Source organism: Arachis stenosperma, chromosome 8 (assembly GCF_014773155.1).
Source record: "Arachis stenosperma cultivar V10309 chromosome 8, arast.V10309.gnm1.PFL2, whole genome shotgun sequence".
In the NCBI taxonomy this organism is placed as follows: domain Eukaryota; kingdom Viridiplantae; phylum Streptophyta; class Magnoliopsida; order Fabales; family Fabaceae; genus Arachis; species Arachis stenosperma.
The window spans coordinates 37664166-37682676 of NC_080384.1; the positions used below are offsets into that span (position 1 = coordinate 37664166).

Genomic DNA, 18511 nt, shown 5'->3' on the forward strand with positions numbered 1-18511 from the left:
TATTGAGAGTAATTTTTCTCATCTCTTCCTCTTCCGTAACCACGTCCTCGTCCTCGTCCACGGTCTCGACCTCGTTCTTATCTTCCACTTCTGTTGGTTTCTCCTCTAGCATTCCATGAAAGTTTTGCCTACAAGACATGCTCCACATGTTCTTGCTTGCCTTTATCCATTCTTTCTTCATGGGCTCGGAAGGAACCATTCAAATGATCAATAGACATCGTATCCAAATCTTTGGACTCCTCAATGGCTACCACCACATGGTAAAATTTTGAGTTGAGAGAACAAAAGATTTTCTCAACAACACGAACATCTTCTAATTTTTTTCCAAGCCTTTTCATTTGGTGCACTACCGTCAAAACTTTGGTGAAATAATATGAAATGGATTCAGTCTCCTTCATTATTAGAGACTCAAACTCAGCCCTTAGAGTTTGAAGACGAACCTTCTTCACCTTTTCAACTCCTATGACGGAATTTTGAAGAGTATCCCAAACTTTTTTTGCATTGGTTATATTAGCAATCTTCTCAAACATATCATCATCCAAGTCTTGATGAATGATAGTAAGTGCACATTGATCTTTCTTTCTTTTATTTTCTAATTCTTCCTTCTGAGCTTCTGTTAGCTTGTCCACATTCTCTGGTTCTACATAGCCTTTCTCAACCATCTCCCATACTCCTTGAGCACCGAGAATTACTTTCATTTGAGCTGCCCAATTGTCATAGTTGAGCTTAGATAATTGTGGACATTGAAAAGATAAAGTAGTTTCTTTTGACGAAGACATTTTATAAGTAGCTCTGATTCCACTTTGTTGAAAAATAAAAGAACAAGGCACACACACTCACGAAGATTATAAAATGAAGAGGAATGTATTGAATGTATTTGTGTGTTGTTATTTATGAAATAATTACATATGTATTTATACTTTTCTTTAACGTTTAAACTTAATACATCCTAATAAACAAATAGTTTAAATTAAAACTAAATATAAACAACTTATTCAAACTGTGGTTTCTATTCATTTTTAAATTCTAATCATCAAGTTTATTTTTAATACATTGAACCTTCTAAGGACTTTTGGATGCTGGAATCTCCCACCGATCCGAAAAAAGAAAAACAAGGGTTCCAAAATCAAGGTTCTTTTGTCAAAGATGTGATCCATGAGATATCTAACCTTGCTGATTTGATGATAATGCACAAAATGCAAAGGAGAGACGAAACTGACCTTGAATTGAAGATTAGAAAATCTCAGCAAAGGATCGGTATTGTTGAGCAATACGTTAAGGAGCTTGATGACTTTTCTATTTCTCTAAGGAAGAAGAAGAAGCAAAAGGATCAACTGGTGGATCTGATTTTGATGCCTAAATGATATTTTTGCTGCTATTATTCTCATGAAACATTTTGAAGTTTTATCTCCTAACTGTTTATTTTGCTGCACTATTATGCATAATTGTAATCGCTATTAACCACCTTTATTATGAACTGCTAGAACTTTTGTTTGGATGCATGTACTTTTTTTTATTTCCCTCCTTGATGGCAAAAGGGAAAAAATTAAAGAGAATTAACTTTTATTATTTATGTCTTAAGGACTATATTATGCATAGACTTGTTTTCGATGTTTTTGGTATCCCTTCCTTTGATATTAGTTTTAATTGCTCTGATATTTGCTCTGGTATGTATTTTTCTTGTGCTCTGGTACCTTATATTATAAGCATCATATTTCGTCTAGTATATCTTTGCTATGTGTATGTTGTTTTAGTATATGATTAGGAACCAAAGCTTTGTGCTCTTATTCTTAATTGATGGATGCTCATAACTAGGGGGAGCTTGCAGAAAATTTAGGAAAGTCATTTCTATATTCTCTCCTTAATCTAATTTTAGTCATGTTTGCAATTAAAGGATAGATTGTTGAGTTAATAATTGATTAACTACTTTGTGATGACAAACATAATTAATAATATCCTATTATACTTATTTTCTTTATAACATTGTAAGTATTAATGTATTTGCATCAAAGATCACAATCAAACAATCTATGATTCAAGCAAAAAGCAGCACATGATTGATTTAATTATAAGCAAGAATCAAATTATATATGAAAAAGAAGCTGCTGCACGTTGGGAAGAAAGCAAAAAAGAAAAGATTTCCCCTATAATGCCAACGGCTACTACCACTCAAGGTGCAAACGGTTAACTTGATCAAAAGAGAAATTATTTCATATTGAAGAAGAGATTTCAAGCTCTATATATAAAGTTTTCATTAAGGAAGAAGGCAACCAATTTGTGTATATTTCAAATCATATAAATAATCTTTTATCTCTTTGTTATTTGAGTGTGTTTTTATTATTTTTTTTTTGTCTATATTCTACCTTACTTTAAAAGATATAAAAGATAAAGAGAGTAGTATACACAAAAGTTATTTTAATCTTTGAGTGTTTTATTTCGAAAATGTATTGGGTTAGAGTGTATTTGGTTCTCTTTAACTAGGTTAGGTTAGCACATAAATGAATTACTAAGCTTGAGATAGCTTAAGTGGTTTATAAGAGTGAGTCTCTTGGAATTAATGTTTATAATCCTTATTAATTATAATGAAAATTTTACTATTATTGTGGTGATAACTAGATGTAGGTTACATTATACTTTGTGGCCGAATTAAGATATATCATGGTGTTACTTTTTTTAAACTCAGCAACTTCTTATTTCGCTATGTTCTGCAACAGTAAAATGAGACAAAAACAAAAATAATTTTCTGTGTATTGCACAATCTATTTTATTAGGCATTAAAAGTGGTTTTTGGATTCAATTCTCTTCTCAAACTAGTTTTTTAAATTTTAAAATCAGAATTTTTTGAAAAATTATTATGCATGTAATAATGTTGATAGAAATTGGATTTACATCTTCTTTTTTAGTAATTCAAAAATAGATTTTATTATGATTTTGTTGTTTTTAATTTTAATATGAATTTAATTTTGTAGATTCTATTTTATTAATATATTTATGAACTATAAAATAATTAAATATTATTTTTGAATTAAAAAGTTAATTTGCCATGGTCGGATTGAATGGAACTAATTATAGAAGCTTAAAGTGCGAGTAGATTTAAGGTTGAGAAATTCTTAATTAAAGGTTTTTTTTTTTTACCTAAATGCACATGTAAAATACTTTAATTCCCAAAATGAGCATGGTTTGAAATTTTTCTAAAAATGCGCACTTCCATTTCTTGCACGACGTTCGCGAAATGGATTTCAACATTATTTCACCCAAGGTGCCAACGAAATGGGCAAACCATATCAAGTTCAACTAGCACGAAATGGCTAGCCCATTTTTTTTTGTGGCAGCAGCGAAATGGAAGGAACAACTCAAGGACGCTAGGCACGAAATGGGGGCACTGCAGAGGTGAGTTCGGCACTCTATGTCTCTTGTACCGCATACGAAATGTGACAAATCTGTGTGTACCGCACACGAATTGGAACAACGGCTAGGTTATAAAAATCCTTCTCCTGCAGAACTAAAGCCACATTTTCAATTCTCACTTCTTTTACCCTTCCTTCCTCTCTAAAAATTCCATTTTCATAGAAGTTGCTTTCACCAATTTTTTGGTGTGATAATGACATCTGAACACATTTATGTGGTCATATATCCTAACGGAGAAATTTTGTATACAGCCGAATGAGTGACCTTTATGTGTGATGACCCACTTTGGATAACCATTCCTCCACAATCATGTCTGCAACAACTAAAAAATATGATTCTGATGAACACTGGGTTGATTGGGAAAAAGGAGATCAGTACGCTGATTTACAGGATGCCAGTTGCGGTAGCAAATTTGTTTGCATATTAGAAAATGCATATTAAATCTGACCAATACATGTCGATGATGTTTTCGTATCATCGTAGCTGGTGCACGAAATTGTGATCATCAATGGCGCCATCAACATGGTACGCACAATTGCAATCTCAACTCTTTATCACAACTTCGCACTACTAACCTGCAAGTGTACTGGGTCGTCCAAGTAATAAACCTTACGCTAGTAAGGGTCGATCCCACAGAGATTGTTGGTATGAAGCAAGCTATGGTCACCTTGTAAATCTTAGTCAGGCAGACTCAAATGGTTATAGATGATGAATAAAACATAAAGATAAAGATAGAGATACTTATGCAATTCATTGGTGAGAACTTCAGATAAGCGTATGAAGATGCTTTGTCCCTTCCGTCTCTCTGCTTTCCTACTGTCTTCATCCAATCTTTCTTACTCCTTTCCATGGCAAGCTGTATGTTGGGCATCACCGTTGTCAGTGGCTACAGTCCCGTCCTCTCAGTGGAAATGTTCAACGCACCCTGTCACGACACGGCTATCCAGCTGTCGGTTCTCGATCATGTCGGAATAGAATCCAGTGATTCTTTTGCGTCTGTCACTAACGCCCCACAATCGCGAGTTTGAAGCTCGTCACAGTCATTCAATCATTAAATCCTACTCAGAATACCACAGACAAGGTTTAGACCTTCCGGATTCTCTTGAATGCCGCCATCAGTTCTAGCTTATACCACGAAGATTCCGGTTAAAGAACCCAAGAGATAAACATTAGAGCCTTGTTCGCTTCTAGAACAGAAGTGGTTGTCAGTCACTTGTTCATGAGTGAGAATGATGATGAGCGTCACATAATCATCACATTCATCAAGTTCTTGAGTGCGAATGAATATCTTGGAATAAGAACAAGCTGAATTGAATAGAAGAACAATAGTAATTGCATTAATACTCGAGGTACAGCAGAGCTCCACACCTTAATCTATGGTGTGTAGAAACTCCACCGTTGAAAATACATAAGAACAAGGTCTAGGCATGGCCGTGAGGCCAGCCTCCCAATGATCTAAGAACTGGATGTCCGAAGATGAAAATACAATAGTAAAAGATCCTATTTATAGGGAACTAGTAGCTTAAGAATTACAAAGATGAGTAAATGACATAAAAATCCACTTCCGGGCCCACTTGGTGTGTGCTTGGGCTGAGCATTGAAGCATTTTCGTGTAGAGACTTCTCTTGGAGTTAAACGCCAGCTTTTGTGCCAGTTTGGGTGTTTAACTCCCACTTTGGTGCCAGTTCCGGCGTTTAACGCTGGAAATTCTGATGGTGACTTTGAACGCCGGTTTGGGCCATCAAATCTTGGGCAAAGTATGGACTATCATATATTGCTGGAAAGTCCAGAATGTCTACTTTCCAACGCCGTTGAGAGCGCGCCAATTGGGCTTCTGTAACTCCAGAAAATCCACTTCGAGTGCAGGGAGGTCAGAATCCAACAGCATCTGCAGTCCTTTTCAGTCTCTGAATCAGTTTTTGCTCAGGTCCCGCAATTTCAGCCAGAAAATACCTGAAATCACAGAAAAACACACAAACTCATAGTAAAGTCCAGAAATGTAAATTTTAACTAAAAACTAATAAAAATATACTAAAAACTAACTAAATCCTACTAGAAACATACTAAAAACAATGCCAAAAAGCGTACAAATTATCCGCTCATCACAACACCAAACTTAAATTGTTGCTTGTCCCCAAGCAACTGAAAATCAAATAAGATAAAAAGAAGAGAACATACTATAGACTCCAAATTATCAATGAAACTTAGCTCCAATTAGATGAGCGGGACTAGTAGCTTTTTGCCTCTGAACAGTTTTGGCATCTCACTTTATCCTTTGAAATTCAGAATGATTGGCTTCTTTAGGAACTCAGAATCCAGATAGTGTTATTGATTCTCCTAGTTAAGTATGATGATTCTTGAACACAGCTACTTTATGAGTCTTGGCCGTGGCCCAAAGCACTCTGTCTTCCAGTATTACCACCGGATACATACATGCCACATACACATAACTGGGTGAACCTTTTCAGATTGTGACTCAGCTTTGCTAGAGTCCCCAATTAGAGGTGTCCAGGGTTCTTAAGCACACTCTTTTTGCCTTGGATCACAACTTTATTTTTTTCTTTCTCTCTCTTTTTTGTTTCTTTTCTTTCTTTCTCTTTCTCTTTTTTTTCGATTTTTTTTTGTATTCACTGCTTTTTCTTGCTTCAAGAATCATTTTTATGATTTTTCAGATCCTCAGTAACATGTCTCCTTTTTCATCATTCTTTCAAGAGCCAACAATTTTAACATTCATGAACAACAAATTCAAAAGACATATGCACTGTTCAAGCATACATTCAGAAAATAAAAAGTATTGTCACCACATCAAAATAATTAAGCTAGTTTTAAAGATGAATTCGAAATCCTGTACTTCTTGTTCTTTTGTAATAAAAACATTTTTCATTTAAGAGAGATGGTGGATTCATAGGACATTCATAACTTTAAGGCATAGACACTAAGACACTAATGATCATAAGACACAAACATGGACAAACATAAGCATAAATTTTCGAAAAACAGAAAAATAAAGAACAAGGAGATTAAAGAACGGGTCCACCTTAGTGATGGCGGCTTGTTCTTCCTCTTGAAGATCTTATGGAGTGCTTGAGCTCCTCAATGTCTCTTCCTTGCCTTTGTTGTTCCTCTCTCATGATTCTTTGATCTTCTCTAATCTCATGGAGGAGGATGGAATGTTCTTGGTGCTCCACCCTTAGTTGTCCCATGTTGGAACTCAATTCTCCTAGGGAGGTGTTGATTTGCTCCCAATAGTTTTGTGGAGGAAAGTGCATCCCTTGAGGCATCTCAGGGATTTCATGATGAGAGGGGTCTCTTGTTTGCTCCATCCTTTTCTTAGTGATGGGCTTGTCCTCATCAATGGGGATGTCTCCCTCTATGTCCACTCCAACTGAATAACAGAGGTGACAAATGAGATGAGGAAAGGCTAACCTTGCCAAGGTAGAGGACTTGTCCGCCACCTTATAGAGTTCTTGGGCTATAACCTCATGAACTTCTACTTCTTCTCCAATCATGATGCTATGAATCATGATGGCCCGGTCTAGAGTAACTTCAGACCGGTTGCTAGTGGGAATGATTGAGCGTTGGATAAACTCCAACCATCCTCTAGCCACGGGCTTGAGGTCATGCCTTCTTAATTGAACCGGCTTCCCTCTTGAATCTCTCTTCCATTAGGCGCCCTCTTCACAAATGACTGTGAGGACTTGGTCCAACCTTTGATCAAAGTTGACCCTTCTAGTGTAAGGGTGTTCATCTCCTTGCATCATGGGCAAGTTGAATGCCAACCTTACATTTTCCGGACTAAAATCCAAGTATTTCCCCCGAACCATTGTAAGCCAATTCTTTGGGTCCGGGTTCATACTTTGATCATGGTTTTTGGTGATCCATGCATTGGCATAGAACTTTTGAACCATCAAGATTCCGACTTGTTGAATGGGGTTGGTAAGAACTTCCCAACCTCTTCTTCGGATCTCATGTTGGATCTCCGGATATTCACTCTTTTTGAGTTTGAAAGGGGCCTCGGGGATCACTTTCTTCAAGGCCACAACTTCATAGAAGTGGTCTTGATGCACCCTTGAGATGAATCTCTCCATCTCCCATAACTCGGAGGTGGAAGCTTTTGCCTTCCCTTTCCTCTTTCTAGAGGTTTCTCCGGCCTTGGATGCCATAAATGGTTATGGAAAAACAAAAAGCAATGCTTTTACCACACCAAACTGAAAAGGTTTGCTCGTCCTCGAGCAAAAGAAGAAAGAAGAGAGTAGAAGAAGAAGAAAATGGAGGAGATGAAGGAGGCTTATGTTTCGGCCAAAGGGGGAGAAGTAGTGTTTAGGTTGTGTGAAAATGAAGGAGTGAAGATGGGTTTATATAGGGGGAGGAGAAGGATGGGGTTCGGCTATGGGAGGGTGGGTTTGGGAGGGAAAGTGGTTTGAATTTGAATGGTGAGGTAGGTGGGGTTTTATGAAGGATGGATGTGAGTGGTGAAGAGAAAGATGGGATTTGATAGGTGAAGGGTTTTTGGGGAAGAGGTATTGAGGTGATTGGTGAATGGGTGAAGAAGAAAGAGGGTGGTGGGGTTGGTGGGGATCCTGTGGGGTCCACAGATCCTGAGGTGTCAAGAAAAATTCAACCCTGCACCAAGTGGCGTGCAAAAATGCACCCTTTGCCAATTCTGGCGTTAAACGCCGGGCTGGTGCCTATTTCTGGCGTTTAACACCAAGTGCTTGCCCTTTTCTGGCGTTTAACGCCAGTCTGGTGCCCCTTTCTGGTGTTAAACGCCCAGAATGGTGCCAGACTGGGCGTTAAACGCCCATCTGCTAGCCTTACTGGCGTTTAAATGCCAGTAAGTTCTCCTCCAGGGTGTGCTGTTTTTCTTTCTATTTTTCATTCTGTTTTTGCTTTTTCAATTGATTTTGTGACTTCTCATGATCATCAACCTACAAAAAACATAAAATAACAAAGGAAAATAGCTAAAATATAACATTGGGTTGCCTCCCAACAAGCGCTTCTTTAATGTCAGTAGCTTGACAGAGGGCTCTCATGGAGCCTCACAGATACTCAGAGCAATGTTGGAACCTCCCAACACCAAACTTAGAGTTTGAATGTGGGAGTTCAACACCAAACTTAGAATTTGGTTGTGGCCTCCCAACACCAAACTTAGAGTTTGACTGTGGGGGCTCTGTTTGGCTCTGTTTTGAGAGAAGCTCTTCGTGCTTCCTCTCCATGGTGACAGAGGGATATCCTTGAGCCTTAAACACAAAGGATTCTTGGTGCACGAAATTGCAATCACACTTTGCAATCCCGCACAACTAACCAGCAAGTGCACTGGGTCGTCCAAGTAATACCTTACGTGAGTAAGGGTCGATCCCACGGAGATTGTCGGCTTGAAGCAAGCTATGGTTATCTTGTAACTCTTAGTCAGGATATCAAAAATTATCAGGATTGATTGTAAAAAGCAAAAGAACATGAAACAGGTACTTGAATTGCAGTGATGGAGAATAGGTTGAGGTTTTGGAGATGCTCTGTCTTCTGAACCTCTGCTTTTCTACTGTCTTCTTCTTCAAACACGCAAGGCTCCTTCCATGGCAAGCTGTATGTAGGGTTTCACCGTTGTCAATGGCTACCTCTCATCCTCTCAGTGAAAATGTTCAACGCACCCTGTCACGGCACGGCTATTCAGCTGTCGGTTCTCGATCATGTCGGAATAGAATCCAGTGATTCTTTTGCGTCTGTCACTAACGCCCCACAATCGCGAGTTTGAAGCTCGTCACAGTCATTCAATCATTGAATCCTACTCAGAATACCACAGACAAGGTTTAGACCTTCCGGATTCTCTTGAATGCCGCCATTAATTCTAGCTTATACCACGAAAATTCTGATTAAGGAATCCAAGAGATATCTACTCAATCTAAGATAGAACGGAGGTGGTTGTCAGGCACGCGTTCATAGTTGAGAATGACGATGAGTGTCACGGATCATCACCTTCATCCGGGTTAAGAACAAGTGATATCTTAGAACGGAAGCAAGCATGATTGAATGAGAAACAGTAGTAATTGCATTAATCCATCAAGACACAGCAGAGCTCCTCACCCCCAACCATGGGGTTTAGAGACTCATGCTGTAGAAGATACAATGAGAAACGTGTAAAGTGTCATGAGGTCCAGATACAATGTCAAAAGATCCTATTAATAGTGAACTAGTAACCTAGGGTTTACAGAAATGAGTAGATGACAGAAAAATCCACTTCCGGGCCCACTTGGTGTGTGCTTGGACTGAGCATTGAAGCATTTTCGTGTAGAGACTCTTCCTGGAGTTAAACGCCAGCTTTTATGCCAGTTTGGGCGTTTAACTCCAATTTTTATGCCAGTTCCAGCGTTAAACGCTGGGAATTTTGAAGCTGATTTGCAATGCCGGTTTGGGCCATCAAATCTCAGGCAAAGTATAGACTATTATACATTGCTGGAAAGCCCAGGATGTCTACTTTCCAACGCCATTGAGAGCGCGCCAATTGGGCTTCTGTAGCTCCAGAAAATCCACTTCGAGTGCAGGGAGGTCAGAATCCAATAGCATCTGCAGTCCTTTTCAGTCTCTGAATCAGATTTTTGCTTAGGTCCCTCAATTTCAGCCAGAAAATACCTGAAATCACAGAAAAACACACAAACTCATAGTAAAGTCCAGAAAAGTGAAATTTAACTAAAAACTAATAAAAATGTAACAAAAACCAACTAAATCATACTAAAAACATACTAAAAATAATGCCAAAAAGTGTACAAATTATCCGCTCATCACAACACCAAACTTAAATTGTTGCTTGTCCCCAAGCAACTGAAAATCAAATAAGATAAAGAGAAGAGAATATGCAATGAATCCCAAAAACATCTATGAAGATCAGTATTAATTAGATGAGCGGGGCTTTTAGCTTTTTGCCTCTGAATAGTTTTGGCATCTCACTCTATCCTTTGAAATTCAGAATGATTGGCTTCTATAGGAACTCAGAATCCAGATAGTGTTATTGATTCTCTTAGTTAAGTATGATGATTCTTGAACACAGCTACTTTATGAGTCTTGGCCGTGGCCCAAAGCACTCTGTCTTCCAGTATTACCACCGGATACATACATGCCACAGACACATAATTGGGTGAACCTTTTCAGATTGTGACTCAGCTTTGCTAGAGTCCCCAATTAGAGGTGTCCAGGGTTCTTAAGCACACTCTTTTTGCCTTGGATCACAACTTTATTTCTTTCTTTTTCTTTCTTTTTCTCTTTCTACCCCTTTCTTTTTTTCGTTTTTTTTCGCTTCTTCTCTTTTTTCCTTTTTTTTGTATTCACTGCTTTTTCTTGCTTCAAGAATCATTTTTATGATTTTTCAGATCCTCAGTAACATGTCTCCTTTTTCATCATTCTTTCAAGAGCCAACATTCATGAACCACAAATTCAAAAGACATATGCACTGTTTAAGCATACATTCAGAAAACAAAAGTATTGCCACCACATCAAAATAATTATTCTGTTATAAAATTCAAAATTCATGCAATTCTTCTCTTTTTCAATTAAGAACATTTTTCTTAAGAAAGGTGATGGATTCATAGGACATTCATAACTTTAAGGCATAGACACTAAGACACTAATGATCATAAGACACAAACATGGATAAACATAAGCATGATTTTTCGAAAAATAGGAAAATAAAGAACAAGGAGATTAAAGAACGGGTCCACCTTAGCGATGGCGGCTTGTTCTTCCTCTTGAAGGTCTTATGGAGTGCTTGAGCTCCTCAATGTCTCTTCCTTGCCTTTGTTGCTCCTCTCTCATGATTCTTTGATCTTCTCTAATTTCATGGAGGAGGATGGAATGTTCTTGGTGTTCCACCCTTAGTTGTCCCATGTTGGAACTCAATTCTCCTAGGAAGGTGTTGATTTGCTCCCAATAGTTTTGTGGAGAAAAGTGCATCCCTTGAGATGAATCTCTCCATCTCCCATGGCTCGGAGGTGGAAGCTTTTGACTTCCCTTTCCTCTTTCTAGAGGTTTCTCCGGCCTTAGATGCCATAAATGGTTATGGAGAAACAAAAAGCAACGCTTTTACCACACCAAACTTAGAAGGTTTGCTCGTCCTCGAGCAAAAGAAGAAAGAAGAGAAAGAGTGGTGGGGTAGGTGGGGATCCTGTGGGGTCCACAGATCCTGAGGTGTCAAGGATAATTCATCCCTGCACCAAGTGGCGAGCAAAAATGCTCCTACTACCAATCCTGGCGTTAAACGTCGGGCTGGTGCCCATTTTTGGCGTTTAACGCCAGCTTGATGCCCATTCCTGGTGTTTAACGCCAGTCTGGTGCCCCTTTCTGGCGTTAAACGCCCAGAATGGTGCCAGACTGGGCGTTAAACGCCCATTTGATGCCCTTACTGGCGTTTAAACGCCAGCAAGGTTTTCCTCCAGGGTGTGCTGTTTTTCTTTCTGTTTTTCATTCTGTTTCTGCTTTTTCAATTGAATTTGTGACTTTCCATGATCATCAACCTATAGAAAACATAAAATAACAAAGGAAAATAATAAATATAACATTGGGTTGCCTCCCAACAAGCGCTTCTTTAATGTCAGTAGCTTGACAGTGGGCTCTCATGGAGTCTCACAGATGTTCAGAGCAATGTTGGAACCTCCCAACACCAAACTTAGAGTTTGAATGTGGGGGTTCAACACCAAACTTAGAAGTTGGTGGTGGCCTCCCAACACCAAACTTAGAGTTTGACTGTGGGGGCTCTGTTTGACTCTGTTTTGAGAGAAGCTCTTCATGCTTCCTCTCTATGGTTACAGTAGGAGAACCTTGAGTCTTATAGTTTGCACTGTCTGCAAGCCACGGAGCTTCCTGAATAGCAAACAATTGCTCATCCGGAAAGGTTTCAGAGATCTCAGTAGGAGGGAGGGATGCTCCTGCTACTGGTTCTATCCGGGACAGGTGATCAGCCACGTGATTCTCTGTCCCTTTTCTGTCTCTTATTTCTATATCAAACTCTTGCAGAAGCAACACCCATCTTATGAGCCTGGGTTTTGAATCCTGCTTTGTGAGTAGATATTTAAGAGCAACATGGTCAGTGTACACAATCACTTTTGATCCTACTAAATAAGATCTGAACTTGTCAATGGCATAAACCACTGCAAGTAACTCCTTTTCTGTGGTTGTGTAGTTCTTCTGTGCATCATTTAGAATACGGCTGCCATAATAAATGACGTGCAGAAGCTTACCATGCCTTTGTCCCAGTACTGCACCAATGGCATGGTCACTGGCATCACACATTAGTTCAAATGGTAATGTCCAGTCTGGTGCAGAGATGACTGGTGCTGTGACCAGCTTAGCTTTCAGAGTTTCAAACGCCTGCAGACACTCATTATCAAAAATAAATGGAGTGTCAGCAGCTAGCAGATTACTCAGAGGTTTGGCAATTTTTGAAAAATCCTTTATAAACCTTCTGTAGAATCTTGCATGCCCCAGAAAGCTTCTGATTGCCTTAACATTGGTAGGTGGTGGTAATTTTTCAATTACTTCAACTTTAGCTTGATCCACCTCTATTCCTTTGTTTGAAATTTTATGCCCAAGGACAATTCCTTCAGTCACCATAAAGTGACATTTTTCCCAGTTTAAAACTAGGTTGGTCTCTTGGCATCTTTTCAGAACAAGTGCTAGATGGTTAAGGCAGGAGCTGAATGAGTCTCCAAATACTGAAAAGTCATCCATGAAGACTTCCAGAAATTTCTCTACCATATCTGAGAAGATAGAAAGCATGCACCTCTGAAAGGTTGCAGGTGCATTGCACAGACCAAAAGGCATCCTTCTGTAGGCAAATACTCCAGAAGGACATGTAAATGCTGTTTTCTCTTGGTCTTGAGGATCTACTGCAATTTGGTTGTAACCTGAGTAGCCGTCCAAAAAGCAGTAGTATTCATGACCTGCTAGTCTCTCTAGCATCTGGTCTATGAATGGTAAAGGAAAATGATCCTTTCTGGTGACTGTATTGAGTCTTCTGTAGTCAATACACATGCGCCACCCTGTAACTGTTCTTGTAGGAACTAGTTCATTCTTTTCATTATGAACCACTGTCATGCCTCCCTTCTTAGGGACAACGTGGACAGGGCTCACCCAGGGGCTATCAGAAATAGGATAAATAATCCCAGCCTCTAGTAACTTAGTGACCTCTTTCTGCACCACCTCCTTCATGGCTGGATTTAGCCGCCTTTGTAGTTGAACCACTGGCTTAGCATCATCCTCCAATAGGATCTTGTGCATGCATCTTGCTGGGCTAATGCCCTTAAGATCACTTATGGACCACCCAAGAGCTGTCTTGTGTGTCCTTAGCACTTGAATTAGTGCTTCCTCTTCCTGTGGATTTAGAGCAGAGCTTATGATCACTGGAAAAGTGTCACCTTCTCCCAGAAATGCATATTTCAGGGATGGTGGTAGTGGCTTGAGCTCTGGTTTAGGAGGCTTATCTTCTTCCTGAGGAATTTTCAGAATTTCTTTTATTTCCTTTAGTTCCTCCAGATCAGGCTGAACATCTTTAAAGATGTCATCTAGCTCTGATTCAAGACTTTCAGTCATATTGACCTCCTCCACCAAAGAGTCAATAATATCAGTGCTCATGCAGTCATTTGATGTGTCTGGATGCTGCATAGCTTGGACAACATTCAACTTGAACTCATCCTCATTGACTCTCAGGGTTATTTCTCCTTTTTGTACATCAATGAGAGTTCGTCCAGTTGCTAGGAAAGGTCTTCCTAGAATGAGAGTTGCACTCTTGTGCTCCTCCATTTCCAGCACTACAAAGTCAGTTGGAAAGGCAAATGGCCCAACCTTGACAATCATGTCCTCAATTATGCCTGATGGATATTTAATGGAGCCATCAGCAAGTTGGAGGCATATCCGGGTTGGTTTGACTTCTTCAGTCAACCTAAGCTTTCTGATAGTGGATGCAGGTATTAGATTGATGCTTGCTCCAAGGTCACACAGGGCTGTCTTGGTGCAAGCACCTTCTAATGTGCATGGTATCATAAAGCTTCCTGGATCTTGAAGCTTCTCTGGTAAGCTCTTTAATATGACTGCACTGCATTCTTCAGTGAGAAAAACTTTTTCAGTTTCTCTCCAATCCTTCTTATGACTTAAGATCTCTTTCATGAACTTAGCATAAGAGGGTATTTGCTCAAGTGCCTCTGCAAACGGAATCTTTATTTCAAGAGTCCTTAGATAGTCTGCAAAGCGGGCAAATTGCTTATCCTGCTCCGCTTGGCAGAGTTTCTGAGGATAAGGCATCTTGGCTTTATATTCTTCAACCTTAGTTGCTGCAGGTTTATTTCTTACAGAAGTGGTTGGAGAAGCCTTTTTAGAGGGGTTACTATCAGCACTCTCAGGTGTCTGATTCCCCATTGGCGTTTGAACGCCAGGATTGGGTGGAAAATGGGCGTTTAACGCCAACTTTTCCCCCTTTTCTGGCGTTTGAACGCCAGAACTGGGCAGGGAATGGGCGTTTAACGCCAGCTTTCCCCCCTTTTCTGGCGTTTGAACGCCAATAGTATTCCTCTCTGGGCTCTTACTGTCCTCAGAGGGATTTTGGATAGTGGTTTGGCTATCCTCTGTCAATTGTTCCTTTATTGACTTTTTGCTACTTTGAGCAGTGTTATTCAATGTCTTCCCACTCCTCAGTTGAACTGCTTGGCATTCTTCTGTTATCTGTTTAGATAGCTGCTGTTTTACCTGATTCAACTGTGATTCTATGTTCTTGTTAGCAATTTTAGTCTCTTGGAGCATCTCTTTAAATTCTGCTAGCTGTTTTGTCATCAGGTGTAATTGTTGAGTAAGCTCAACCATCTGTTCTTGAGGATTAGGATCAGTGGCTAATGCCATAACTTCTTCTTTTGTAGAGGGCTCATTGCTAGAGTACAAATGTTGATTTCTAGCAACCGTATCTATAAGCTCTTGAGCCTCCTCAATCGTCTTCCTCATATGTATAGATCCACCAGCTGAGTAGTCTAGAGACATCTGAGCTTTTTCTGTAAGCCCATAGTAGAAGATGTCTAACTGTACCCACTCTGAAAATATTTCAGAGGGGCATTTTCTTAGCATACCTCTATACCTCTCCCAGGCATTATAAAGGGATTCATTATCCTCTTGTTTAAAGCCTTGGATGTCCAGCCTTAGCTGTGTCATCCTTTTTGGAGGGTAAAATTGATTCAGGAATTTGTCTTATAACTGTTTCCATGTCTTTATGCTTGCTGTAGGTTGGTTATTCAACCACCTCTTAGCTTGATCTTTTACAGCAAATGGAAACAGTAATAGTCTGTAGACATCCTGATCCACCTCTTTATCACGTATTGTGTCAGCAAGTTGTAAGAATTGTGCCAGAAACTCAATAGGTTCTTCCTGTGGAAGACCGGAATACTGGCAATTTTGCTGCACCATGATAATGAGTTGAGGATTTAGCTCAAAGCTGCTTGCTTTAATGGGAGGTATACAGATGCTACTCCCATATGCAGTTGTAATGGGGTTAGCATATGACCCCAGAGTCCTTCTGGACTGCTCAATTCCACTTAGGTCCATGATGGAGAAAGGGAGATGATGCAGATATTATTTTATTTTTCTTTTTTTTTATTTTAATTAAAAGTGACCGAAAATAATAAAATAAAATAAATGGAAAATAAAATAAAATTTTGAAAAATAAAATCAAAGCAAATTGAAAACTAAATTAATTAATTAATTAAAAAGATTTTGGAATTAGCAATTAAAAAGATATGATTGAGAATTATTTTGAAAAAGATATGATTGAGAAGATATGATTGCAAATAAAAATGATTGAAAAGATATGATTTTGAAAATCTTTGACTAATTTAATGCAAAATTTCGAAAATTATGAGTAAAACAAGGAAAGGATATTTTTTATTTTTAAATTTTAATGAGGAAAGAGAAAAACAACAGAACGACACTAAACTTAGAAATTTTAGATCAAAACAAAGAGAACAAACAAGAAAACTTTGAATGTCAAGATGAACACCAAGAACACTTTGAAAAAATTTTAAGTGAATAAAAGCACAAAAGACACCAAACTTAAAATTTTTAGAAAATCAAACAAAAATTTTCGAAAACTTAAAGGAAAACACAAAGAACACACCAAACTTAAAATATAAAACTAAACTCAAATAAAAGACTCTAAACCAACAAAAATAAAACAGTCCTAATCTAAGCAACAAGATAAACCGTCAGTTGTCCAAACTCGAAACAATCCCCGGCAACGGCGCCAAAAACTTGGTGCACGAAATTGCAATCACACTTTGCAATCCCGCACAACTAACCAGCAAGTGCACTGGGTCGTCCAAGTAATACCTTACGTGAGTAAGGGTCGATCCCACGGAGATTGTCGGCTTGAAGCAAGCTATGGTTATCTTGTAACTCTTAGTCAGGATATCAAAAATTATCAGGATTGATTGTAAAAAGCAAAAGAACATGAAACAGGTACTTGAATTGCAGTGATGGAGAATAGGTTGAGGTTTTGGAGATGCTCTGTCTTCTGAACCTCTGCTTTCCTACTGTCTTCTTCTTCAAACACGCAAGGCTCCTTCCATGGCAAGCTGTATGTAGGGTTTCACCGTTGTCAATGGCTACCTCCCATCCTCTCAGTGAAAATGTTCAATGCACCCTGTCACGGCACGGCTATTCAGCTGTCGGTTCTCGATCATGTCGGAATAGAATCCAGTGATTCTTTTGCGTCTGTCACTAACGCCCCACAATCGCGAGTTTGAAGCTCATCACAGTCATTCAATCATTGAATCCTACTCAGAATACCACAGACAAGGTTTAGACCTTCCGGATTCTCTTGAATGCCGCCATCAATTCTAGCTTATACCACGAAGATTCTGATTAAGGAATCCAATAGATATCTACTCAATCTAAGATAGAACGGAGGTGGTTGTCAGGCACGCGTTCATAGTTGAGAATGATGATGAGTGTCACGGATCATCACCTTCATCCGGGTTAAGAACAAGTGATATCTTAGAACGGAAGCAAGCATGATTGAATGAGAAACAGTAGTAATTGCATTAATCCATCAAGACACAGCAGAGCTCCTCACCCCCAACCATGGGGTTTAGAGACTCATGCTGTAGAAGATACAATGAGAAACATGTAAAGTGTCATGAGGTCCAGATACAGTGTCAAAAGATCCTATTAATAGTGAACTAGTAACCTAGGGTTTACAGAAATGAGTAAATGACAGAAAAATCCACTTCCGGGCCCACTTTATGTGTGCTTGGGCTGAGCATTGAAGCATTTTCGTGTAGAGACTCTTCCTGGAGTTAAACGCCAGCTTTTATGCCAGTTTGAGCGTTTAACTCCAATTTTTATGCCAGTTCCAGCGTTAAACGCTGGGAATTCTGAAGCTGATTTGCAACGCCGGTTTGGGCCATCAAATCTCGGGCAAAGTATGAACTATTATACATTGCTGGAAAGCCGAGGATGTCTACTTTCCAACGCCATTGAGAGCGCGCCAATTTGGTTTCTGTAGCTCCAGAAAATCCACTTCGAGTGCAGGGAGGTCAGAATCCAACAGCATCTGCAGTCCTTTTCAGTCTCTGAATCAGATTTTTGCTCAGGTCCCTCAATTTCAGCCAGAAAATACCTGAAATCACAGAAAAATACACAAACTCATAGTAAAGTCCAGAAAAGTGAAATTTAACTAAAAACTAATAAAAATGTAACAAAAACCAACTAAATCATACTAAAAACATACTAAAAATAATGTCAAAAAGTGTACAAATTATCTGCTCATCAATTCTTCATTCACTTGAATGATCAATTCTCCTCTGTCAACATCAATCACAGCCTTTGCTGTGGCTAGGAAGGGTCTGCCAAGGATGATGGATTCATCCATGCACTTCCCAATCTCTAGGACTATGAAATCAGTAGGGATGTAATGGTCTTCAACTTTTACCAGAACATTCTCTACAAGTCCATAGGCTTGTTTTCTTGAGTTGTCTGCCATCTCTAGTGAGATTCTTGTAGCTTGCACCTCAAGGATCCCTAGCTTCTCCATTACAGAGAGAGGCATGAGGTTTATGCTTGACCCTAGGTCACACAGAGCCTT

The 18511-nt window shown here is 39.2% G+C and overlaps 1 protein-coding gene across 1 annotated transcript; it reads right to left on the reverse strand.

The window, feature by feature from the left end:
* Positions 1-128: 128 nt before the first annotated feature.
* On the reverse strand, positions 129-779 carry LOC130945935 (uncharacterized). The gene has a single exon (XM_057874623.1). The coding sequence runs from the start codon at positions 777-779 to the stop codon at positions 129-131; it is 651 nt and encodes a 216-aa protein (XP_057730606.1).
* Positions 780-18511: the final 17732 nt, after the last annotated feature.

Coding starts and splice junctions, on each gene's coding strand:
- LOC130945935 (XM_057874623.1), bottom strand. CDS start 779: ATGTCTTCGTCAAAAGAAACTACTTTATCTTTTCAATGTCCACAATTA.